The sequence below is a fragment of the Zonotrichia albicollis genome, chromosome 2, assembly GCF_047830755.1.
Source record: "Zonotrichia albicollis isolate bZonAlb1 chromosome 2, bZonAlb1.hap1, whole genome shotgun sequence".
Classification (NCBI taxonomy): domain Eukaryota; kingdom Metazoa; phylum Chordata; class Aves; order Passeriformes; family Passerellidae; genus Zonotrichia; species Zonotrichia albicollis.
The window spans coordinates 89,460,262-89,485,764 of NC_133820.1; the positions used below are offsets into that span (position 1 = coordinate 89,460,262).

The window sequence follows — 25,503 nt, forward strand, 5'->3', positions numbered from 1 at the left end:
TGCCTCAATCAGAGCGTGTTTTGGCTGCATGTTAAAATAAAAGACAGATAGTTTGATTTATTATGGTGCATGTCTCACCTTTGCAAACAAGACAGCACCACTGCAGTTTTGCAGTTTCAGAAATGTTGTTTGTGCACGCGTTTACGATTAGCAAAAGCTTTGAAAATCCTTGTGCAAGAAATGCTGAAGCTGCTGTTGCAGTGGAGGGAAAGGGAGTTGTTTGCTTTTGCTGTGTGTGTTATTTCACAGAGCTATCGCTTTGCCTCACCAGTAAAACTCCTTCCCTGTGCGAGGGAAATTCCTGGTTCATTGGTATGGATGCATTGTTTTTACACATTAGAAGTGCTGTGTTGCTGTGTCAATCATCCCGTTAGGATCAGTTTAAGAGCAGTAGGGCTGACGAAGCTGGGTGTGATTGGCTGCCATATGCTGGGAGGGCTCTGTGAGAAGGAAGGGCTGCAGTCTTTCAGCAACAGAGTTTAGGCTGTGTCTGCTTCATCATCTGAGGAAAAATCCCCCGATAAGTCACAAGGCTTTCTGAGTAGAAAACCCAAAACATTACAGGCTGCTCATTGTTTCGTGTCAGAATTAGTTACCATGATGCGATGGGGAAGATGTGGCTGTTTGTTTGTATCAGATGTTCCTGTTCACGTTGGGAATGCGTCGAATAGACAGGGCTAAACAAGGTAGGAGGATCGTTGTCTTTTATCCAATGTTTCAAGAGTTTGCTGCAGTGTACTGCATACTGTATGTGTTGCTTGGGGGAGTCAGGGAAACACTGTTTCTTCTGTGAATGGATTCTGTTTGGGTGAAATAGGTGGTTTTATGGTAACTTGTTTTCAAAGGGTATTAATTTCCAGTGTAAATAGCTCTCTTCAGAAATAGAACATGAGTATATGCATATTAAAACAAGTAAAAAAAGAAATAGGTCAGTGTGTTTCAGAAGTGCTGCTACCCTAATTGGATTTTTAGCTGGGTTGTTGTCTGGAAGTGCAGGCTAGCTTTAAGAAGGAGAAGGAGTCAACCTGGAAATCTGTGAAGTTTATAGCAGCTATGTTTGAAGATTTAGATGAATTAGACTGGCTGATCTAAATAATTCTCTATCGGAAGCTTTGACTGAAGCCAAGACTGCCTGGTTTAGATTTGTAGGAGTATACAACAAGATTACGGTATTTTACCCTGTTATAAAACTATAGGGGTTTTCTGACTGTGCTGTGATTCCTTGTGCTCTTCAATGAAAGCCAGGGGAATTTTTCATAACATAGTTTATCTTATTGTAGTTTATTGCAGAAAACTGCCCTTTCCAGGTCTTTGTCTAGGCAGCAAAACAGAACCTGTACATGAAAACAAGGAAAACAAGGTTAATAATATGTGCTGCAATTATCTGATCTTTATACATTTTTAATGAGAGAACACACAGCTAGCAGAATAATTTAATGAGCAGGCTGGCTTTTAGAGCAATGATTTCACTGTGCTAAGGCACATCAACTTTCTTCCAGAGGAGGAGCCTCAGTAAGGAATGGAGAAGGTTTATGTTAAATGCTCTAGAGAGAGCAGAAGTCTGTAAAATTCTGGAAGAGCAGAGTAGTTTTCAGTTGTTACTATTATTTTTTAGATAGAAAGCAAACTTTACCATCATGTTGCAGGAGGGCTCTGAGAACATTTTCTCATCCTGTTATATGCTGAAGCCTTTTCAACTTTCTCACACTGCCATATGCATTGATGGTACTCAGTACCTTTTCAGGATGTCACCCAGTTAGTGACCCAAATTAACATGCTGACTTCAGTTGTGTTATAGCAGCATCCTTTATATGTACTGTACATATTATAGTTGGGTTTTAATTTTTTTTTCCCGCTAAGATTACCTATTGGTGAGACAAGAAAATGTTGTATTCTTATTTTGTAATAGCCATGTACATCGCATACTTGTATTCAGCTAAGATGTTGATAGAAAAAATACTATACATGTATACATGTACTCAGGAAGACTAAAGATCAATTTCTTAAAGAGAAAGCAGGTAGAATAACCTTTTGCTGCCTAAAAAGAACTTTTGATGATGCAATTTTGGGGGGAAAGTTTCAAGATTTCCATTATGCTAGGAATGAATTACATAAGTTTTAACAGTATTGTGGCAAGTAGGCCCTTTTAGCCCAACTGTCCATAGACCCACTGTCCATTGCCCCTCCCGTTCTTCAAGGAGAAGTACAGGACATGCACTCAGGACTCCTGATGTCCCCTCCCAACTCCTCACAGCTGACCCTGCTCAGGGAAGGTTGATATGACTTCCCTGCTCCCCAGCCAAGGACTTGCTGGAGACCTGTGGTGGCTTGCTGACACATACTCAGTTCATGAACCAGTGACTTTTGAAGGCTGCAGTCTTCTAAGTCAAAACAACCTTGTGTCTTTTGAGAATTTCAAGATCTGCTAACAAATGAAACAAATGTCAGGATGTAGAGCATTATTGTTACAAATCCATAGGGTATGGATATATATGTTTAACTCTATCGCTATTGATGCTTAAATGTGTTGTTTGTGTGCAGACTGTGTTAAGCATGCGAGGCAAAGACTGATAATTAGAAGCAAGTAAAATAATATTTTTCAAGAGATTTCTCTGTAAGATATGAGACAAATATTTAGTTATTGCAAATAAAACTGTTTTCATGCACAACTCTCAGAGAAAACTTTTCAGTTTCCTGTTTTGAGACATGTCTTACTTTCAGAAAATTTCAGTGTCTGGTTTCTGTGCCTTGTAGATCTCAATATCTGGAGTTATCTTGTTATGGCTGACTACCAAAGTGAAAATTTGCTTTCATCACTTAGTCAAGTAGCTGTATCAAACTACTGACAGACATTCAAATGACAAAAGGATTTATAAAAATTATTTCCTGGTCAAAGTGCATATTTATACTACTACTTTATATGATTAGGTAAATGAACCTTCAGCTTACAGAGTAGAGGTGGTAGTAAATATTCTGTATTTACATTTATTTGGTATTAAAAGTATTTCAGATCAGATTCTGGTGTCTATTTAATTTAGTAATATCTTTCTGCTTAATTGCTCTGTGTATTTCATCAGAGCTATTAGTGTGGTAACCTTCCAATGTGCAGTCTGTCTGTTTTCAAGGAATAATGACTTTGTTTAGAATTACTCTATTTTCCAAAGATAGAATTTTCTATTGAGTTAGAGGTCCTGAAGTATAGTGCTTGGCAATAGAGCAATTATAAAGGCAAATCAACTTCTTAGTGTGTAAATGTACATTTTACCGAAATGTGAAATAATTATGTGCTACCATTTTAAATTTTTTCTTTCTGAGCAAGAAAAATGGCTCTTAATGTTGCGTGGGATTTCTTTCACTCAGGTATCACCTCAGCTGTGAATGAATTATCTTCTCTGTTGCTCAGAAATGTATCAGAAATAGTCTGTACTGTGTTTATTTGTAAAAGCTCTGTAAAATGTTCCATTTTTATAATACTGAGAGATGAGAAATAGAGTGTTTAATTGAAATAGATTATTTTGCACACAGTTTTAACACATTGCTAATATTTAAATTTCATGTGATAGCTATTAGTGATACTGTGCTAGAAATTTCTGACTTTGAGGATTGTTTTTTCTCTTCCAGGGAAGAGACACTTTTCTAAAAGTCAAATTATTTTTTCCCTTTTTTATGAATATGACTGTTGCAAAATTGTAGCAAAAGATAGCTAAATCACTTTTTAAAAAATTTGTTAGTATGTATTTTCTTTTTAAAACCTGTGATTGTGAAGCTGATTTGATGTGTTTAATACAATGTATTATGGTTAATGTGCACCAGTGCTATGTAACTGGTTGTAAACAGGCTGAAATTATAGCCTGAGGAAAATAAAACTCATTTCAAGAGAGTGTCAGTGCTAAAAACTAGTTCAAATAATAGCAGTATTAACTGTTTGACTAATTAAACTAATCTCCTTATACATTATTAGCAAATGCAGCGACAGTTGTTGGTTATTGATATATAGCGTCTTCTTTTTAAAAAGTCTTTTAAAACCAAACTTTTTTGGCTCTTTTTGGGGTAGAGAGTGCATGAGGAGAAAGAAGTTATGCATCCCCTTTCTGGGATCTGGCAACTTCTTAATCGCCACAATTTTTTATTATTCCTTTGTAATCGGGCCGTTAAAACACCGAGCTCTCTCTCCGATAGCGCTGGCAACGTCAAGTTCTTCATTCCCTTTTTCAGGAGTGCTAAAAAAGGAAAAGTCTGCGTCTCTGAAGATTGAAGAGCATACCTAACAGGGGATTATATGCACAATCCTTATAACTAACACAAGGAAATACTAATTACGTAGGGGACTCTTTGTGCTACTGATGATTACTAAAGCTGTTGAGAATTGCCAGTTTGCTGCTGCTGCAGCAGAGGACTTGTAGGATTCCTGGAGTCGTCAGTCTGGCAAAAGACCTGGTGGGCTTGTGATGCCTGAAACTTTGCCAGCTAGAAGAGCTCAGCTGTAAACAAATTGATAAACACAGAGGTTCATGCTCTTTTTATTATTTATTTTCTTTTTTTTCCTTTTGTTTTTCCTTTTCTTTTCTCCCTTCTTTTTCATACCTAGATATATGCCCACGAGTACTTACACACATACATAATATACACACACTCATAAAAAATAATTTTTCACCTTCATGATTTTTGTTATACAAAAACAATAGCTAATAAAGACAGTGGGAGGGATTAAGTGATACAGTTATTGCATAAAGAAGTGGAACAAGAAATAGGAACAGATGGTTCATATCAGAGTCTATTAATTTTTTCTACTTTAGGTCAATGATTTTTTTCATCAGTTTCTGAGTGGATGATAAACATTTTGGGAGGCGTTTTGGGAAGATCTGGGTATCATACATTGCTGAATTCATAAATAGAGACAAGGTCAGTCTGGAGGTTCATGAGCTGTTAAATCTTCTCTCCTGCAGGGAATACAGCACCTCTGATAGTAGACAGAATTAGAGAGTACAAGTAAGGAAAAATGCAGGAAGGTTTACCTGTGGTAGTTCTATGGAAGGAGAAAGCTAGGATTTGGCTAGAAATGCTTCTTCCTTTTTTTTTTTTTTTGTGGGAATTCTGAAGGCAGCTTTTCAGTATGTTTTTATTTTTGTGTATGATTGCTTTTAAGAGGCCTGGCAAATAAATTTTTGGTTTTTTAACCCTCTATTGTTCACTCTTATCCAGACTGAATACTTTTAAACTTGAGTTTCTGAGGAATTTTATGTTGTTGTTTTGGTTTTTTCCCCCTACTGCTCTGTTATATATACTTCAGGTATGTTAAATGGCACAGTCCCCCAGTCCTTAGTTTTCTGAATCTGTCATGATTTATGTACTTTACAGGTGTCATAGGCAGTGGTTTGAACTTAGTCTAAAACTGAGCTACAGTTTCCAAGTGACAAGTTTTCCATTCTTTTCGGTTGTTCAGAAGGATGATGTTTCCATGCTGGGTTTCAGCAGATCAGGTTTGTGCCTTCCCAGTCTTCTTTGGCAGCTCTCTGTGGGACACTGCTGCTACTGTCTAGGTGGGTAAAGTGGCTGCCTCGTGGGACTGGCAAAGCCCTATTTTAGTCCATTTAAATATTTTTTTGGGTATTTCCCTCCACTTTTCACTATCTGCAGTGCTGTTACCAGCAGCTGTATGCATATTTCAAGCCTAGAGCTGCCTTGGTTTGTCAGCAGACCCCTCTGGCTGTGCCCCTGGCAGGACAGGCAGGCTCACTGCTGGCAGGAGCATACCTCCACACCCAGTTAATGATTCAGGACTTCAGCACTGCCTCACTCGTATTTACTTAAAAGGCTGTGATAACACGTGTGGGATTTCTGTGATGGCTGGCTGCGTTCACCTGTGGCTGTGAGGAGACCCATGCCAGCTTTCTCACCTGCATCTCCTCACCCCGTAGCCAAAAGGTGCTGTGGCCTGGGGCACCTCCTGCAGCTGGCACGAGGCTTGTGCGGAGGAGGACGCCGGTGCGTGGGCTGCTGGTGCTGGGGATTGCGGTGCTGCAGTCCTTATTGGCATGCTGAACATGCTCTGGCAGCACGGCGCGCCGCTGTCCTGGAGTCTAGTGCTTGTCTTTAAAAACTTTTTTGCTTTGTCTGTGGGTTTTTTTTTTACAATTCCCTTGGGTATTTTAGTTCCCCCGCTGCTAATGCTGGGAAACACCCTGGGAGTGGATTACTTTATTGCCATAATTTTAAGGAAGTTGGGGTGGTGGCTAAAAACTCGAAGATTTTCTCTGTCACATTGTCATTGGCATGAAAGGCTTTGTAAGTAGCCCCACTGATGTGTTTATAAAGCCAGTGCACTTTCCACTTTCTCCCCCCTTCCTTTTTTTTAAAGACCTCATTTAATGCTCAGGACTGTGCAGTGGGGCCACTTTCAAAGGCTTTAGTATCCTCAGTAGCAGCTCTTTGAAGTGGAAACACCAGCGGGGAACAAACCTTCAGCTTAATCCTTGGTGTAAAAGGTCCTAAGTGGTAAGAAGCCACAACATCCCTCTCAGTGGGAGGAGCTGGAGAGTGATACCTGCAACTGAATCTGTATCCTGGACCTCATTTGTGGGGCTAGAACTGGTTGGACATTTCTGCAGGGCAGGAGGGATGCAGTCCCTCTCATCTCTCTGGCTTTTCACTCTGGCTCTGTTCCAGCTTCTTTCCCCAGTTTCTTGAGGAGGAGGACACAACTGAAAGGCGAGAAGAGGCCTGAGAGCAAATGTGTTTTGTGCTTGGGTTTGTTTGCTCCCTCAGGTTGGTAAATCTTTCCTCTGGAGTGCAGAGCCAGTGGCACAATCCATCTGCTGGGTATTTGTCTGTCCATTTAGGTCGGTGGCTTCATGGTGCTTGTCTCCCCTTTGGCACAAGGAGGGTGAAGGAGACGGTGCTTTTTGGTCACCAATGACTCATTCAAGTGCTCTAAGCTAGGTGGGATGAGTCTTTCATCTCTGAAATACATTTGTTTGTTAGGGGATGAAAATGTTGAGTTTCTTGCAGTGGGGCTTGATGATCAGTGTGTCCCTATGGATTTGTGGCCAGTCTTGGTTGCAGAATTAGGCTGCTTGTAAGGAGCTGCCTTCCAAAAATGAGGAAGGCAGAAGATGGCAGTGCCTTGACTGGCATGTGGCTTGAGCTACCAGGGGTGAGAAGCTTTTTGAGGAGAGTTTTCCTTCTTGAACATAGTAGCCATTGTTGATTCTGATGACTATTTAAATAATATGATTTTTAATTGAAAAGTTATTTTTTAACTTGTTGGTATTTTTGACTTTCAACACATCATCTGCCATTTAACTTCACCCTTGTGCTGTTTGCTGTGTGCAAAAACAGCTGTCTTTTCTGTGGCTTCCCCACAGGTAAAGGACTGAACAATCCTTGCCTCCTAGTCAGTCTGGTGATTCTCATCATCAGCCTGTATGAATTTCATATTCTTTCTGTTGTCAAAACCTCACTGCTGCCTCTTTGTACATGTAAGCCTTTCTGCAGTGCTGATGGTGCTGTTACTGTTCTCTCACTCTTTTATCATTCCAGAGTTACATGCTCCATGTCTATACACACTAGTGTAATTCCTTTTTGTTTTCCTTTGATAGTGCCAAATGTTCTGCTTGTTTTATACTCCATCAGCTGCTGAATATTTTGCAGAAGTCTTCACTGAATTGCCTCTAGTGTCCACATGATCTTTCCTCTGTAGCAGTATCCTGTTGGAACCTAGTGTTGTGTGTTTGCTATTCATTATTTGTCTTTTTTTCCCCTCATCTGCATTATTGTGCCTATCTTTATGTTAAAACTGAAGTCATTTTATCACCTAGCAGACTCATTATCATGAGATCCTTTTCTAACTCCTCACAGTTGGCTTCAGTTATGACTTCGCAAAAATTTTATGCTAACTGCAAACTGTCTTATTGGTTGTGGCTATTGTTGCAAAGCAGAGAAGGAAACTCTCTTGGCAAACCCAATTATGAAAATTACAGTATATTATTAGAAGTAAAACATGATATTTAATCTTGGGAGTTTGTTGTGAACTTCTGCTCTGACTTTAGTCTTCATACTGTCTGCAGTGCTTAGCACTTTTTGCTGCTCTTTTAAATTAAATTTCTTTAACATCCATAAGGCCTAAGTCATCACAATAACTGGGTTCCACAAAAATGATCAGGTTACAAAGATGAGATGATTAATTTGCTTTCATTTTACTTAATTTTGAGCATTTGGGATTTGTATTTCCTAGCTCTTCCCTACCATTGTCACAATTGTACTTCTTAATGAAAACTGGCAGTTGCTTGTAAACATACGTGTAGGTGATAAGGTTGTATGAAATGCACTTGATGTTTTCAGATTTCCAGTGAAATGGGCAAGAGATGGCTGTGCTTCAGTGCCTTCTCTTCTTAAACTTGAAGATTCTTGTAATAGGAATTAAAACAGACTTAGTAGTAATATTCTGCTTTGATGAGGATAACCAGCTGTATCTCATCCATCTGGGTCTCCAGTCACCAAAACATCAGCATACTTTTCACTTAGGGGAAAGGTATATGTGATGATTATAATCTTTGGAGTGCTTCACTGCAAGGTAAAAATTATTTTCTTGAAACAGGACATTAAAATTTGTGGTCAGGTTTTGAATCTTCTGATTTCAAATATTTTTTTTTTAAATTTGTGTGGCTATTTTGACTCCTGTTTTGCAGTTAGGAAATTTCTGGTACGTCATGCAGGATTATTCTTTAATTGTTTTCCTGATGGATTTTGTTCATGTGGTGAAAAAATATGGGACCTTAAATTGTGGATTTCCATTCAAATTTACAGAATCATAGTAATTAAATTGACCACTCCCCCAATATGTAAATTGAGTGAACTTTTGTTGTAAGAAAACACAGAGCTAGAATACCACTGCATCTTTGTTGTCCCTCTCTTTTCTCCCTTTTCAGAATATATTTTTTTGGGGGATTAGGAGATTTTTGGTGTTTTTTTTGGCAGGGGCTGGTGGATTTGGGGGGATTTGGTTTGGTTTGTTGCTTGTTCTTTTTTTGTGGAGCCTTTTTGTTTGTGGATATTTTTGCTTTTGGATTTTTTGGGGTTTTTTTTGGTTGGTTGTTTTGGGTTTTTTTTTTTGTTGGGACTTTCTGTATTTTTAGTGGGTTTTTTTGTTTGTTTTTTTATAGCAGACAGTCCTATTCAGTTGCTCTAAAGTGGTACCATGGTTTCTGGTCTTTCAGGTCATGGGCAGAAGGATAAATGTGGAGAAGTGCCATTCAAGTAGGTTTTCAGGATTTCTAGAACCTATGCATTGTTATAAAGTGGTTATCTCTGTGAAAGCCAAATATTGATAGTGTAAACTTTGCATCCCATAAAGTTGTAGAGGATTACTAGAGGGCATAACTCTGACCAAGAGTGAGGTTGTTCTTTTTTTTTTTGCTTTTTCTTTTTTTTGTTTGGGTTTTTTTTTCTGGCCTGGTTTGATTTTATGTCTCACCTGTTTTATCCTGGAAATGCTGTATGAAATTGAAGAAATTCTTACCAGGTATCTGGGATCAGAGTATGTACAGGCTGAAGGTTAGAAGTTATAAAGTCTCTTATTTACAAGCTAAGGAAATATTGCACTAAAATAAGGGACATTCAAAACACATTTAAGTAATTTTTAAAAACTTGTTTCTGGAATAGAAATGTGTGTAAGCATAGCAGAAACAGTTCACTTCTTATGTTTCTGTAAGTTTTTTTTTAATCTCTGAGTGGTGTTGATGTTATTTATTTGACCAATTCAAAAAAAATTTTTTTTTTTTGCTATTTTTTCACTTTGTGACACAGAAATTTTGGCATTGTCTTTCAAAAAGGCCAGGCTGTGCTTACCTGTTCTGCCATGGCCAGCAGGACAGAGAAATCTCTGTAGTTACCAGTAAGCAGAGATAGTAGGAAAAGGTCTGGAAGTGGGCTCTGTCAAACCATTTATAGGAAATGTGTTCAGTTTTCACTGCAAAACATTGCAATTCATTGTGTCAAAGCATGAAAGCACTTGATTTTTCAACTTTTTTTTCCCTACTGCTCTCTTCACAATAAATAGCTGAGTTAAAATGGAAGTTGTAATTTGAATATTGAGAAAATGTTTGATTTAAGGTGGGGACATGCCTGGCTCTGAGACATAGGCTAACACTGCCTAACCTGCATGTCTGCCTAAATCCATTCCCTTTCCAACTTTTAAGCAAAGAGAAATTAAAACCAAGACTCTATATATTGAAGTTGCTTTTGAAAGATGCTGGCTGGAGTTTTTTGTTGTGGTTTGGGATTCCTTTCCCTGACATAAACCTGAATGTAGTTAATCTCCTCTACTGTTACAAACAAATTAATGATATACATGGTAGAAAACTGAGTATGAACTCATCCAATGTCCTTACTGTAGGCCAATAAACTTTCTGAGTTGATTTCTGTGTAGCCTTTCTATGTTTAAGTACTTTATCTCCTGTTAGTTGTAAATTAAAAAAAAAAAAAAAAAAAAAAAAGTTACTCTAAAATGAAACTGAGTTGAAAAGTAACTTTCTTCAAGTGGCAACGGGTGGTGAGCTTTTTGGACTGAGGCAGACATGTTACACAAATCAAAACAACAGATCGATGTGACCCATTTTTATTGGGTCAGTGCTTCTTAATTGGTGCTCAAGCAAAAGGGAAGGTCAGTAGCTGTACTGCACACCAAACCCAAAATTCGTCATCCTGGAGCTCAGGGGAAAAAAATGTTTACTTGGTAGGCAATGTCTGCAGATGGTTACTGTGCACTCCTTCCAGTTGTAGCTCCATTATTTGCCTCAGGACTAAATAGAAGTATTCAAGACTTTCAGGAAAACAGACATTCACCAGAAGTTGCAAGTCATATGAGAAAAGCTCGTCTCTTCTTTTCTGCCACTAGTTGCAAAAACAGTTTTAGGGGAAAAGCATTCTCCTTCTGAACTTGTCATAGCTATTTGACAGCTGAATAGTGGTTCACTAAATGCAAATTTATTTTATTCCAAAAAGAAAAAGCTTGCAGAATTTAGCAGAATTATGTATTATCAAATACAACACAGGTAGCCTTTGAAGTTTTATATGTTGGTTTTGTTTAGGGCTTTCTGTTATTTGTTTTTTCTTGTGGACAAATGCATGAATTTTGAAAATGAAGTTTCTTACTGTCATCTTCACATGGAACATGATTACATATTTTCTTTATTCACCTTGGAGGACCAAAGATAATCAGGCAGGAAGCCATCTCTGCTTACAACACAAAAAGGCAATCTACCTTCAGAAGAGACCAATAGAGGCCTACCTGTTAAATACTACTTCTTATTTCTTCAAGGCCATGCTAAACCCTCCATTTCTGTTTTTTCTTAACTGGGAAAGGTCTTTGAAAAAATTGCTTTTAATGGGAGATCTCAGCTGCTGTCTGAATGTTAGTATAAAAACACAATTTAAAAATATTTTTTAAAAAATCATCTTTGAAGATTATTAATTTAACTATCTACTATTCTATAGGTGACTTTAAGGTTAGGTTGCTGTTCCATCTTTAACTGCTCTATTCTGGCATAGGCATCTAATCAGGCTTTGCAGTATGTCCTGTGAGATATTTAAGCAGTAAAGCACTTGAATATGTTCTGCTTCATGAGGATTTCTTTAGTTTTGGAAGTAAATAAAACTGGTGTTGTGTATTATGTGCACACTACTAATGGAGCAAAAGGGGAATTGAATCCTTGTGATAAAATGGACTCTGGTGAAGGCTTGCTTGGCAACCCTCTGAGTACTAAAGATACTACTGAGTATCTTTATTTTTCTTTTCCCTGCCGGAAGCACTTTGCCATTGTGATAAGTTTGTCCTTCCAAAATATGTTTGAGATGCTTGTGAAATGCTTTGGGTCTGGTAGGATGCAGGAGCCTTAGGCTCTTTTAGACAGGCTCTCAGGTTTTCTTCCTTCTCAGTTGCATTGCTGAGGAAGATCCTTGCTTCTGGGAGTGTTCCTAGGTGATGCAGCTTGGGGTGCAGAGGAAGGGGTCTTGGTGTTTCTTCCTCTTGTGGTTGCTTTTACATCTTTTTCTCCAAGCTCCACTTCTCCTGGAGCTTGTAGTTTAACACATTCAGGAGCACAGGTGAAACAACACAGATTCTCTTGAAGTCTTTTGTAATCAGTCATCTTACTCTCCAGCTCCAAATGTGGTTTTCAAATTTTTGTGAATCTCCAAAGTCCTGAAGTGTTTCCTTTCATATCCATGCTCCTCTCTTGAGAGTCTGTGCTTTTGTCAACAATTGTGAGAGCAGTCAGGCTTCTTCTTGGTATTCTGCTTTTCATGCACATTATAGAGGACATTTCTGACAGCAGCATTTGTAAAAGGGATTGAGGAAATCCGTGGAAGTAAAATTCAGTGAGACCTATTAAATACAAAGACATCAGTTACAGGTTGTTGGGAGAAAATTCATGGAAATACCATGCCCTGCCTGCTCTGGTTCTGCACTATTCTGAAGACATCTAGCATAAGTCATAGTCACAGGCTGCATTTTGGGCAAGACGGACTCTGGCTCATCTGCTAGGATCATCCTTTTGTGTATTGTTATTCTGTGCTCAGGTAAAAGGTGGAGGAAATGGCACAGGAATGCAGGTATTTTATCTCAGAATGGTGATGCTGCTTGAATATAGTGTAGGAAATCTGTTCAGCAGGATGGGTTAAGCACTTAAGAGGCAGTTTGGAGTTAATAGCATTAGGTAGTGTACTTGCTGCCCTCACCTTAGGAGCTTGGTTTGGATGTGCCATGCAACTTCCCAGAGCTGGGTAATTTGTGGAGTATATTATTAATAATGCTGTTGGCCATCTTAAAACATGTGCAGCTTGTGAATTCAACATGTCATTAATTTACATACAGTCCTTGGTTTATTCAGACTTATCCTTGTCTTTCAATGCAAAAGGGTGCTGTTTGTCACATAAATACCTCAGCAAGAGTTCTGCCTTCTTGGCTTAGAGCAAAACTGGACTAGAGAAAATAGAAAATTTACAACAGCCTGAGCTCCTTTAGACTGTGCTCCTGTGTAACAGCATGTTATCAGTCCTTTGGCAGGTGAGAACAGTCATTTGATCACACGTTCCCTCCATGCCAGTCTGTAAAAATTTCACAGTACATAAGCACACTTTTCTATAAATATTTTACAGTCCTAAAAAACATAAATACAATGCATGTCTGCTGCTGGGTGTGAGTGGAAGCTCCTAATGCACTGGGGTACCCTTTCCTGGGGAATTGGGTTTGATTAATAGCTATTACATGTTTCACTCTGCCAAAAGCAAAACATTTGTGTCCACAAGAGGCCAAGTGGTAACGTCATTGCTGCCGGGGATGATTAACTCTGCTTGCCGAGGCACAGAAACAGAAATTGCTTTTGCCCTCTTGTCAAGGTGGGAACAGAATTTTGTGTATGAAATTCATGTGCATAGAGGAAAAATCAGGTTAATTTGGACTTAGAAAATGTTTAAGTTAAAAACTGTGAGAAGGTCCAAGCCAAGAGAGGAGGAGTAGAATAAAAACAAAATTAGTTTGCTAGAAGAAGAAAACTCTTCTGCAATCGCATTTTAACTGAAGCATAATAAGCATTAGTTTTTCCAGCATGACTTCGAAGCAGTTTGATTTTTGAAAATACTTTTGTGGTCTGTAGTCATCCACTGACCTAAAGTTCAGCAGAAATATTTCACGGTCCATTAGCAAAGTAGTCCAGTGGGTTGCTGAAAAGGTCCCAGGCTGTGTGGGTTGTTTCACAGTCAGTGGTACACCTTCCTCCTCACCTACTTCCCCAGGGACAAAGGACATTAGTGTTAGTATATTGTAAATCCAGCTTCAAAGGGAAGCGGCAGGTTTTAACAAGAAGCTTATTGCCATGCTGTAAATAGGGAGGAACATACTAAAAAGCCTGAACCTGGCACATTAGTGATCGTGAAAAGGAAAATATGGCTCATTTAGCAAAACTGATTTGAAGGTCATGCTCAGTTTAAATAAAGCAGACTGGTGTTTTCTAGTCTGTCCCTGGCCTGAACTTCAGTCAGCTTAACTAAAATAGTTAGGATTGTCTCTATGCTCTGTAAAGTGTTCATCTGAATTACAGTTCACAAGTGTTCATTGCTGGTTGTGTAACAGGAAAAGAGATGTTGCAATAGTTTATCTCCAAGTCAAGCAAATAAAATAAATAATGTCTTTTTTGTAAGTCCTGGCACTTCTGACTTGAGCTGCTTCATGTTGAATTAATACAAGACCCAGGATTAGAATTTTAGTATTTTTGGCTACCAGCCACCTGATCAAACAAGTGGGCTGCTTCCCTGATATGGCAGTTCTGGCTTCTTCCTCATTTGAGCAATACTGGTTTCGTCAGTGTGACATGGGAGCTCTTTAACATCTTAAAGTGGAATGCAGTTGAATGGCTCTTCTTAAAAAATGTTATGGTGAGAGAAAGATTTCCCATTTGTATTTGCCATCAAAGAATGGATGATGTTTCATGGAAACCTGTCCTGTTTTCTCTTGTTTCTTGAATTTAGGGATTATAATTTTTTGTGACTCCACAATAGTTTGGAGGAGAGCCAAAAGCCTGATTCTGGTTTTAATGCTGTCTTTTTACGTAACGATGCAGACGCTCCTAAACTCTACTGTGTATTGTCCAGTCTTTGTAGATATCTAGAATAAGTGTACATATAAAAAAATATGAATATGAGACATTGCTTTAAAGAGAAGAACACAAAGCTGGCATAGTACTCACTGATGAATGATACCTCTGTACTGATGCATCACTTCTGGTCCTGTTTCCCTAGTTTGGAAAGCTGGTGGGATGAGAAAAGCCTATCCACCACAGGAGAATCTCTTGCATGTTCTTTCTTTAAGATGTAGTTTATTCAAATGTGATTAACAAGCATGCTGACTGTCACATTATTTGCCTGTAAAATTATTTTATTTTTTATTTAATTCATGTTGGCATATTTTGATGTAGGATCCTGTTTGTATTGGCTAGTGAGGAATAGGCTTAAATTAGCACGTGGTGCCTGAGAGCCAGCCTTGCTTTCCAGGGACAGGGAGGATATCCTGTGGGATACAACACTGCAGCTGAAGGTGCTTGCAGAGAGGAGCCAGACCTGCTGCAGGTGGGGTGCCTGTCCTGCCGGCTCTGCTCCCTGCTCCGTTGGAGTGGGATGTGAGCAGCTGGCCACGTCTCTGTTGAGTTGGCACGTGCGAGGCAGGGGCATTGTGCTGCTGTGCCACTCTGCACCTGATGAGGCAGATCAGAATGGATCCAGCCTGGGATTCAGCTGCAGTCTTGCTTTCCTCAGCAGGGAGTTTGGGGGAGCTCAAGAGAGAACTTCCCAGGGGAGTTGAGGAAAGGGCAAGTAGCTGGCATTTAAAGTGACAGTGGAGTGAGCCTGTGGGGTTGTGGCTGTCCTTTAGTGGGCAGCTTGTCTTCTGTTTGGAGGCTTTGAATGCTATTTAAAACACAAACGATGCGGGGGGAAAGGACATTTAAGAGCATAAGGATGAGGTTTAATTGAAAAACGGAAGCAAATTTCCACCATTTTTTGGACTAAAGCACTTGCCAATGTCTTCTAAACATATGTCTGTGTCCTAAATGATTTGAAAGTGGAGTCCACTATGCAGCTGCAAACAAGAGGTATGACTTAGTGAGACTTGAATGCCTTTTCCTGGAATAAGGGTAAGGGTTCAGTAGCTGTCAGTTTTCAAATATCTGTATTTCCATTGTTAATGTTCAGGATGCGTAACTTGATCTGGTTACAGAAGCATTCCTATGAGTTAAACTCATGCAGGGAGTCTTTCCACTGGTTTTGTCTGTAAACATAGTGAAATGCAAAACTTTGCAAATTTCCTTTGCAAATATGTCAACTGCTGAAGAAGCAGCAGCTTTTTGAAGGAACACAATTCTTGTCAGTAGTCTGAGGATGCATCTGTGTAGTGGGGCACATTGGTTAATTTGTGTTTTCAGATGTCCTGAGGCATCTGGAGATGGCTGTGTTTTGTTCCACATCATCTGACCCAGGTAAAATCATTGATTCAAAACTAGTAAGTCCAGGCTGAAAGAAATCGCTAAACTATTTTTTTTCTTATACACCAGTTTATTTCCTGAACAAAAAGGAACATCATGAGAATCTGAGTTAAAGTAGTATGTGGTCAAGACACTGCTGGTTCATGAACTTGTGCTGTGGGATGTGAAGTTAGTGATGCTTATGGTTAACCCTGTCTAAGGGTAGAGCCTGTTTTGCTTTTTCTTCCAGCTTCCAGCCAGACCTTAAAATTTTGACATTTAACTCTTTGGGCCTGCTGTCTCCTGCAGGGTCATTGTTATTGTTTCTTTGTTAAAAAGTTTCTGGAATTTAAGACTATGACCACGCTTTTCTGTGAGAAAGCAACATGAGATTTTGTTTATGTGTAAATGGATAAAAGTTGTAGAAGTAACCTGCTTTGGGCCAGTGGCTTAAAATTGTTTCCCTGGGGTTAGAGAGTTGACCTTGGTTTTCCTGAAAAAGATCTCACATTTGGGTGAGAAAACAGTTTGTCCCTGAAGAGTGGCAGTATATGTGTGCTGGGTTTGAAAACTGAGTTTTCAATACATTGTGTTGGCATTGGAGTACCCAGCAGGTCATTTGTGGTGGCTGTAGATAGGTCCTGAAGGTTTTTCCCACCTGAGGTCATGTGTTTAACTGAATTTGGGCAGTAGTCTGTAAGTCAACATGTTTCTCCCTGCTAGTGACCTAGAGAAGGTTCACCTTGCTTTCACAGCTCAGTGAGTCTCTGGGGTTTGAGGAGTGTTTTCGTTTTGTTTTTTTGAGTCCTTGTCTTTAAAACAGAGCATTTTTTACAAATTATCAAACTTGTATAATAATAGAAATTATCAAACGTGTACTTGGCTAAGTATATTTAGTGCATCTCTTCTGTCTGGGAAAGAAGAGCTTATATGCTTCAAACTGCACAGTCCCCTTTAATTACAACCCTTTAAGTACAACTGAGGGTTTTCTAACTTTTTAATTCTTATGTTTCTGGTATATTTATAGAAGAAATATATGGATCATGTTGATAAATTTTGACAGTAGGAGCAACAAATTGAGCCCCAGTGTTGACATCTCTTACTGAAGATTTTAATGTGATGAATAATACAGAGTGTTTAAACCTCAAAAAGTGTAAAACTGTTTTAACACCTTCTGGCTGGACTTAGTGGTTCCTCTAGATATCTGTGGTGAGACCATCTAGAAGACTGTGCTCCTTTACTGGATGTCATCACCTGCAGAGATGACTTTTGGAGATGGGGTTGCTCATTACTACGTGTTACCTACTGAGGCATGAGTATGTCATGTCCAGGAAGTCTCAGCTTCACCATTAGACAGATCCTGCATAATCCATTGCCACATGATCTGGCTGATAAGTAAAACTGTACCAAAGCAACTCATATTTTGTAGATAGTAAGAGCTCCTATTTTCCAGCTGAAAGATCCAGCTGGTTCATAATAGGGCAGGGCTTTGTTTTTGCTTGCAATTCCCAAATATGAGGCTGCCCTGTATTTCTCTGAGAACTTTTTCTCTGGGCTTCTAGTGTCTGTGTGCTCTGTCTTGTCTACTAATTAAAAGGATTTTTTTTCTTAACCATGACAAAGGCCTTCTAGTCCTATGCCTTGCTAGCTTTCTGTGAAAGGGAATTGATGCTTATCTTAAAAGGGATCCAAAGCTAAATAACTTTTACAAATACATGTCCATGAATTTCATTTCACTTAACCTACAAAAAACTGCATTTGTACATGTGAATTTTTGATCAATTCCATTGATTCAACTGGGTGAGAGACTGAAAATTAACAATAATAGTTGTAAAAAGACAAAAATAATTTGCTCTTATGTTAAGTACTTCCTTCATCTTCAGTAAGAATATTTTGCAGCTCAGTTGTTTGTTTGTAAGTTTTGATAGTTTGTTTAGCTACAGTGGTGGGTGCTGTCTTGAGTTGGAATCATTAATGGTAATAACAACAAAACAACTAAACAAAACTATAAGGCAAACAAAATCTTCTGCCAGGATGAGGGACACTTTGTGCTGAGGGCTTTATGCCAGTGAGGTACCATTGGTCTTGTCAGGACAGCTAACTCCAGCTGATATGTTGGGACACAATTAGAAATAGTGGGAAGAGGAGCAGAGTTTGCATTTGCAAAACCCACTGGTTTTCTCCAGATGGGTGGGTTTTGCAACACGCAAGGTCGAGGTTAACCATGATGTTAATAATGGCGTGTGACGTTGCAGGCATTTTATTGAGGATTGTTGTTGTTATTGTTGTTATATTTTCTTATATAAATTCCATTCATTTCCCTTATTTACTTCCCTGTTTACTCAAACTGCTGGAGTTTTTTCCCTGTAACCACAGTCTCTTCTGCTTTCCTTCTAAAATTTCCTCTTTTCCCTCTCTCTTCCAATGTTCACAGCCTTTCTCCACCTTTCTCCATTTGCTATGAAGTCTCTCCCTTCTTTTCAGTTTCACAACCAGCCATTTCCTTTTCCTACCTTCCTCTCCCATTTTCTTCCTTCTCTTGAGCACTTTCCTCATGTGTTGAATTCTACTTTTATTGACTTCTCCAAGAAGAATAATTTTATTCTCTGCTTTGTCTTTTCTCTCCCTCCTCCTCGTTTTGTGTCCCTCATGTTGAGGTTTTCAAGGTGGCATCTCTTCCTTCATCTTCCTGGTGCAGGTGATGGGCAGAGGAGGTATGACAGCTGCCTAGCATGTGGTTGTGAACGCATAGATCATGTAAGTGGTAGAGATAAAGCACTCCAAATTGTTCTATCTTCACCATGTTTGAACTTGCCTCCTGCTGAAGGCATGGCCTCCTTCAGAAAGGAGACAGGACTCAGTTCTGTCTCCCGAGTTTTTACCCGTAGGAACTCCTGAGGCACTTGATGACTCTTGAGAAATCACATGGCATTGTTATGTTGGACAAGACATGGATTTTAGAGACAAACTTTTCATGCTTTCCTTTCTTTAGAAAATCTTCATGTAGCATGAGGGTAAGAAATAGGATGATACTGTGTTTCACTCTTCTACCTTGCGCCCCCAAATGCTTTTTGGTGTGAATTCTTGCTGTAGTCTCTCAAATCTTGTATGTGATTCTGCTGTGCACTTCTTTTTTAAAAACCATGGTTACTGCCATTTCTATACTGTGTGCTGTTTGCTTTGCTGCCACGTGCTGTGTCTGGTTTTTTTCAGTCTTAACACCTACTACTTGAGAAACAACTTTGTCAATTTTATGGTGTGCAGCCCTGCAGAGTATTACTACTTGTGACTTTCAGCAGTGTGCAGTATAACATTTACCCTTTTCCCAAAATTTCCGTCTGTCTCCTACATCTATTACTGAAAACCGTTACTGACATTTCTGAATTGGAATGTGTGGCTCTAGGGAGAGTATTTCCTCTTTTACATTTAGCCAGCTAAATCATCAGCCCAACAAGCTATCAGCTCAACAAGCCCTTGTGGAGAGGCTCTTCTTGTATTTCCTCCTCTCTTTCCTTTTCATCAGTTATGAGTATTTTCTCACCTCTTTGTATGCTTTTAGCTTAATCTCATTCTTCATTGATGCTGTCAGACAACATTGATGGAATATTTAATTTGAGGAGTTTGTAATTTATGTGCTCTACTGTAATTGCATATAATTATTTCAAAATGTACTGATTCTCTTGCACCTTGTTGTTCTTCATGACCAAGTAAAGCTAAGTGTCATCCATACCCATCTTAATGGACTTTGGACTTGAAATTGAATTTTGAGCAATTAGCATTGCATTGCCTTTATTCATGCTAGCAGTAGGAACTTTTGGTGGAAGTATTGGTCACATAGTAAAACACCTTTTGGTAGCATTGCTAAGTAGTAGAAAAGCTTTTTGATGCGAAGACCTAGAAGTCAGAACTGGGATCTGATCCTGAAACTGGGTGTGAGTAATTCTTCCTTAACAAACAATACTGACTTCAGTAAGGCCAGTGAATGCAAGCACAGAATGGTAATTGTTCTGACATGGAAAATCTGACAGTGATTTTAGAACAATTTTTATTGACGTATTTTAAAATCTCCGTTATTCCAGTCCTTCCCCTTTTCTTTTTTCATGCACAAAAATAATCCATCAACTGTTTCTGGCTGGTATTTGCAAAGTAAAAGTTGTGTTCCTTTGAAGCTAAATAGAAGAAAACATCGTATTCATGATTTCACTATCTATGTATAAAATTTAGGTAGTGGTTAAATATTTTTGTAATATCTAACCCTTTGATTTTCAAATCTGTTTTTCTGTAAAATATCCCAGGTATTTTATAGTCTGCAAACAGTTTAAGTGCCATATTGGAATTTGATGTTTTGATTCTAAAGGATATATTTGCAGAGGTACACAAAGGCTAATTAAATCAAAAGAATATTTAGATAAAGACTGCTTCATGTTAGAAAGGACTCATTGGTGCACGGTGACTTGGTGGTTAAGCCCTTTCATGAAGCCCTTATGGAACATCATCTGAGTTAATGGGAGGACTAACTATATTGTCTGCATTTGGAGGGGTTTTATTTCCTATAATTTCGGAATTATATTTTTTGGTTTCTTTTTTGTTGAGAAATAGAGGGAGACGCAAAAAATCTGAGCAGAATACTACCATCCTGGTTTCTAAGGAAGAGCAAGTAATGAGTAACAATTTATAATGTAGTAACACAGTCTAAAGGGCCAAGTGATAAATTAATGGAAACGGGTTCTTGTATACAGTTTTGGAGACTAAGCACATTTGATTGAATTGTTTCACAACTAGTGTGCCTAATTATTGTGTCTGCCACATTCATCTATTTAAATCATTCCCAACTTTTGGATTGCTGCCTGGAATATTACTGCAGTACGTGTTTCAACTGGTTATTCCCCTATCACATGTAACTTCACAAAGGAGGATTTTTTTTTTTTTAAAGAGTGAACTTTGGCTGTATGTTTATAATATCTGATAAAAAGGGACTGTAGGTTTCATAATGTTGATTTAAATGAGTTGCACGTGAACTGATGCCGTATTTGTTTTGTCAGGTCAGTGACTTAAAAAGTGCCTTTGCCAAGTCACTTTTCCGAGCGAGGACTGCTACGCCCGTGTTCTCAAAATCCTGTCTTTGCCAGCCAGACATTGCCTTCACCTTACACCTGGCAGAAGATACCTCAGCTGTCTCCATTTGCCAATTAGTTGATGGGAAACTGAAAGCAGAAAAAGGATTATTATTATTGTTATTCCTGGGACATGAACAAATGACTGCGTTGCTTTTCTTGTGTAATCAATACCGGCAAGCAACCATCAGGGGACTGCTATTCTATCAAGGAGTGCCATTGCATTGATGGACCTTGGCTTTAAACCAGTGCATCCGTGATTACAATCAACAAACCCACGTGTTTTACAGACAGAAATGCGACTGAGCATGTGTTTTCCCAGCCAAAAGTCTACGAGCGGGACTTAATGATTGATGAGTGACTGCTTGCTGATAAACTTTCTCTGCTTGTTCTGCTTTGTGTGCGTTGGACGTCGTTAATCGTCCCCCACTGTTTGTTTTTTTTAACTTCATTTTCCATTAGAATTGAAGTTATTTTTTACTGACTTCCTTCCCCCCCCCCACCCCCCTTCCTTTGTCATTAGTTTTGGAAATTTCTTCAGCATAATTCACCTGACAGCAACTTACAAGTTCAAAATCAGCTTCTCATCATGGCTTTGAATGTTGCTCCCGTAAGAGACACAAAATGGCTGACACTAGAAGTGTGCAGGCAGTTTCAGAGGGGAACTTGTTCACGCTCTGATGAAGAATGCAAATTTGCACACCCCCCTAAAAGTTGCCAGGTTGAAAATGGAAGAGTTATTGCCTGCTTTGATTCCTTAAAGGTAAGAAAAAGAAACTGCATGTGTAGTGAAAATGCTGCTACATCGTAGTGAAAGTAAAATAGGAAATGATGAGTGATTTGTTCCTGGTGAGATGTATATTGAAACAAATGTTGTTTATCATAATGTTTGTTTACTGAAGCTTTTAAGATTTCTTTCTAAGGTTTTTTTTTTTTTCAAATGTCACTATGTTGTTTACAAAAATTGCATGTGACTGTGGGATACAGAATTGGTTGCAGCTGGTAGGACAATTGTATTCTCCCAAGTACATTTTATGAATTATAATTGTTTCCTGGTAAATGAAAATACACAGTGGTGCAATACTCTGCCATTCCCAGAGTCCTAAAGAAACAAATCATATGGAAATAGTGCAGATTTTTTCATTTAGATCAACATAAGTGAGAAAAGCCTATCCATTAGTTCAGATTTGACACAAGGGTTATTTACTCTTGGTATTGGGGACTCAGGTAAATTAATAGCATTGGTAATTACATGTATGGATAGTGCAGATATGAGCATAAGTTTAGGAGGAGCAAAGGAATTTTCTTCTTTGGAGGATATTTAGCAATTATATTGTTAGGGCATCAGCTTCTTCAGACTTCCTAATGACATCAGGCATGCTTTAGAAAACTATTTTTTAAAGTTCTGTGAAAACATTTCATGTACTGCATAAAAAAAGATTAATGACCCCCTGGGATTTGAGGAGTACACAGTGTTTTCCATTATGATATATTTGTTTTCTCATGTCAACAGAAGGAGAAAGCTTATTTCATATAAATAATTAAAGGGTAGAATTGAGAATTTCAAATTTTAGTTTGAAAGTTTTACTTATGGCTTTATCTTCTGGGCATGGGAGAATGTATTGGTTTGCTATTTTAGCTCTGAGGATGAAAAATTCAGTTACCAACAACTCTTTTACTGTGAAAACATCAGTCTGAAAGATAAAAAAGCTCAGGGTGGTTTATTTCCATTATAACTTTTTTTTTTATGCAATGCAAGATATTGTGCTAGGCATCTGCCTTTTGTTTTTTCTCATTTTTTCATTTCTTTTGAAGATTTAGAAGACAGTATCTCAGGGGAGATATTTATGAGGGGGTCATGTTCTGTAGATCTGTCCTGTAAGGCAGAAGAGCACCTTTGGAGTCATGGCAGTATGTCATAGAGGGCTATTAATGACCTTAATCCATGGATTACTGCACGATAAACTCTAACAGCTTCTTTGTAGATGTTCTTGTATGTTGGTTTTCTGCCAATGGGATTTTTTTTAAACAAGCAGACTAGTATCTGCAGCAAGTGGGCAATACTGTGATTTTACAAAAAATAAGCAGTTCAGTGGAAGGGGGTTTTATGTACTACTTTTATGCGCTGCAAAGTCTCGGGTCTGTGGCTGGGAGGCTGGAGAGAAGCAGCAGGACTCGGTCACCCTGGGCTGGCAGGACAGTGGCTCTGCAGTGAAGGAGGTGCTGCTGCTGCATCATGCTGGCCAAAGCAGTGATGCACCTGTCCTTGATGCCTGAGGACAGCATCGCTCTCCCTGGTGCTACCAGCCACTCACAGTGGAGTTGCCAGCTACTCAAGCTGGAGACTTTTGTTCGGGGATGGTTCTTGTCTGCAAATAAAAACTGGAGTCACAGACTAAGCTAATGATACCATGAAGAGAAATCCTGAGGGATCACAGTGGATAATTTACTGACAACCAGCATCATTGCTCAGTGGAGAGAAATCCAAAACCCTGTAAAAGAATGTAGTTGAAGCAAGTAGCTGTGTTTTCACCTAGTGTGGGGGGACATCTGTCCCGAAGGGCCAGCCCACTCCAGCCCAGCTCTGGTGGCTGAAGTGGTGCTGCTCTGTTGCACTGCCCACCATCACCCTCTCTCATGCATCTGTGCCTTTCATCTTGCATCTTGTAGTTGAGTCTAACGGGTTAAATTGCTAATTGGGAAAGATGGGATTATAGCAAGAATTCAGATTGTGGCCTGAAGCAGCACAGATTTCTTACTACCAACTCTGCTACAGGTTGAGGGAAATCCAATAGTGGGATGACAGTGCCTTCAACTGCAGCTCCTTGGCTCTGAGCATGAGTTGGAATTGTGCATTCCCAAGCGTTACCTGATCCTGCTGTGCACAGGAAACTGTTTGGGACCACTGTGGGTGCAGGGCTCTGGGCTGTGCTGTCTGGTGTCCTCACAGTCATAATCTCAGTTATTCAGAAGACTGCCTGTAAATTGACATTTCTACAGCAAGAATGTGTGTGCCTGGTTAGGTTAGTTTGCTTATATTGCCAGCTGAGGGACTTGAGGTTAGTCACATAAACCTATTTGGTATGTAGCTTTTGGAAGTACTGGTGTTAATCATACAGTTTCAGAAAAAGGCTTTGGCACTTAACAAGTGGGATGGCTTTTCATGTAAATGAACAAGCAAAATAGTCTAGAATTATAGATAAAATCAGAATTTAATTTAAGAAAAACAAGAGCTATTTTCCTTGCTGAACATTGAACCGCAGGCAATTATTTAGCATTTATTTACATAGCATCTAGAGCTCTGGAGACTTAGCCTTTTAACTGTCTTGGTTTGGTATACCTGCTGTAAAAATAAATTATGCTGAGTCTCTAGATAAACATCTTTCTACTCAGAAAAGACAATTTTATTTTTTTAGTCTGTGCTGGAGTTAGGTTACATTTAGGTGGTGCCTGGTAGTTACAGCTGCTCCCTTAGAAGTCAGTCAAACACAAGATACAGGACTCTGAGACAGACTTTCCTTTACTGACTGATCAAAAAGAGTCCCTGTTCTGGATAGGGACATATGCTCCCCTGCATGCCATCTTCTCTCCAGATTTCCAGCACGGACAAGGGAGCATGCTATCAGTGTCTGCCAGCTGGATCAGACTACCAGAGCACCAGCAGGAGGCTGCAGGAAAGAGTCCAGTGGAAGGGGACAAAGATGATGAAGAGACTGAAGCATCCCTCTCATAAGAAAGTCTCAGAGAGCTGGCACTGTTCAGCCTGGAGAAGGCTCAGGGGATCCCATCATGTGTATAAACACCTGCAGGGAGGATGCAAAGAGGACAGAGCCAGGCTCTGCTCAGGGATGCCCAGTGACAGGGCTGGAGGCAACGGGCACAACCTGAAACACAAGAGCTGCCTCTCAACGTCAGGGAACACTTTTTCACTGTGAAGGTGACCAAGCACTGGCACAGGTTGCCCAGAGAGGTTGTGGTGTCTCCATCCTTGAAGATCCTCAAAAACTGTCTAAGATATAGTCCTTGGGCAATTGTCTCTTGGTGACCCTGCTAGAGCAGGGGGTTAGACCAGGTGACAGCCAGAGGACCTCTTCAACTTCAACCATCCTGTGACTGTGGGACCAGAAGCACCTTCACACAGACTTTCCTGTAGTTTTAGGATTTTTCTCAGCTAGCAAAAGCTGCCTTTGGGACCAAAGGATGTAATCCCAGCCAGGGACACTTGCCTCTAAGTCCTACCATGCCTTCCTTTGTGCTCCCACTGCTGTCTTTGTGATTGTGCAGTGTACCAGGCTAGAAACAGGAGTTGTTGCTGTAGTTGCTGCAGAAGAGAAAAGGGCTATGTGGCACCAGCAGAGCACTGGGTCCCTTCTGCCAGT

General features: G+C 39.4%; 1 protein-coding gene across 12 annotated transcripts in view; it reads left to right on the forward strand.

The window, feature by feature from the left end:
• Positions 1-25,503, forward strand: part of MBNL2 (muscleblind like splicing regulator 2) — a 108,005-nt gene that overhangs the window by 15,963 nt on the left and 66,539 nt on the right. For 8 of the 12 annotated variants that reach the window (XM_005493222.4, XM_014271422.3, XM_014271425.3 and 5 more), the window contains exon 2: positions 21,053-21,887. The exons of 1 other annotated variant lie outside the window; for it this stretch is intronic. In XM_005493222.4, coding sequence (XP_005493279.1) covers positions 21,714-21,887 — 174 coding nt within the window. In that variant the 5' untranslated portion in view covers positions 21,053-21,713. Of the gene's footprint in view, positions 1-418; positions 687-18,667; positions 18,768-21,052; positions 21,888-25,503 lie in introns of those variants that run through there. 3 more of the 12 variants (XM_074535636.1, XM_074535635.1, XM_014271423.3) reach the window with 3 other exon arrangements.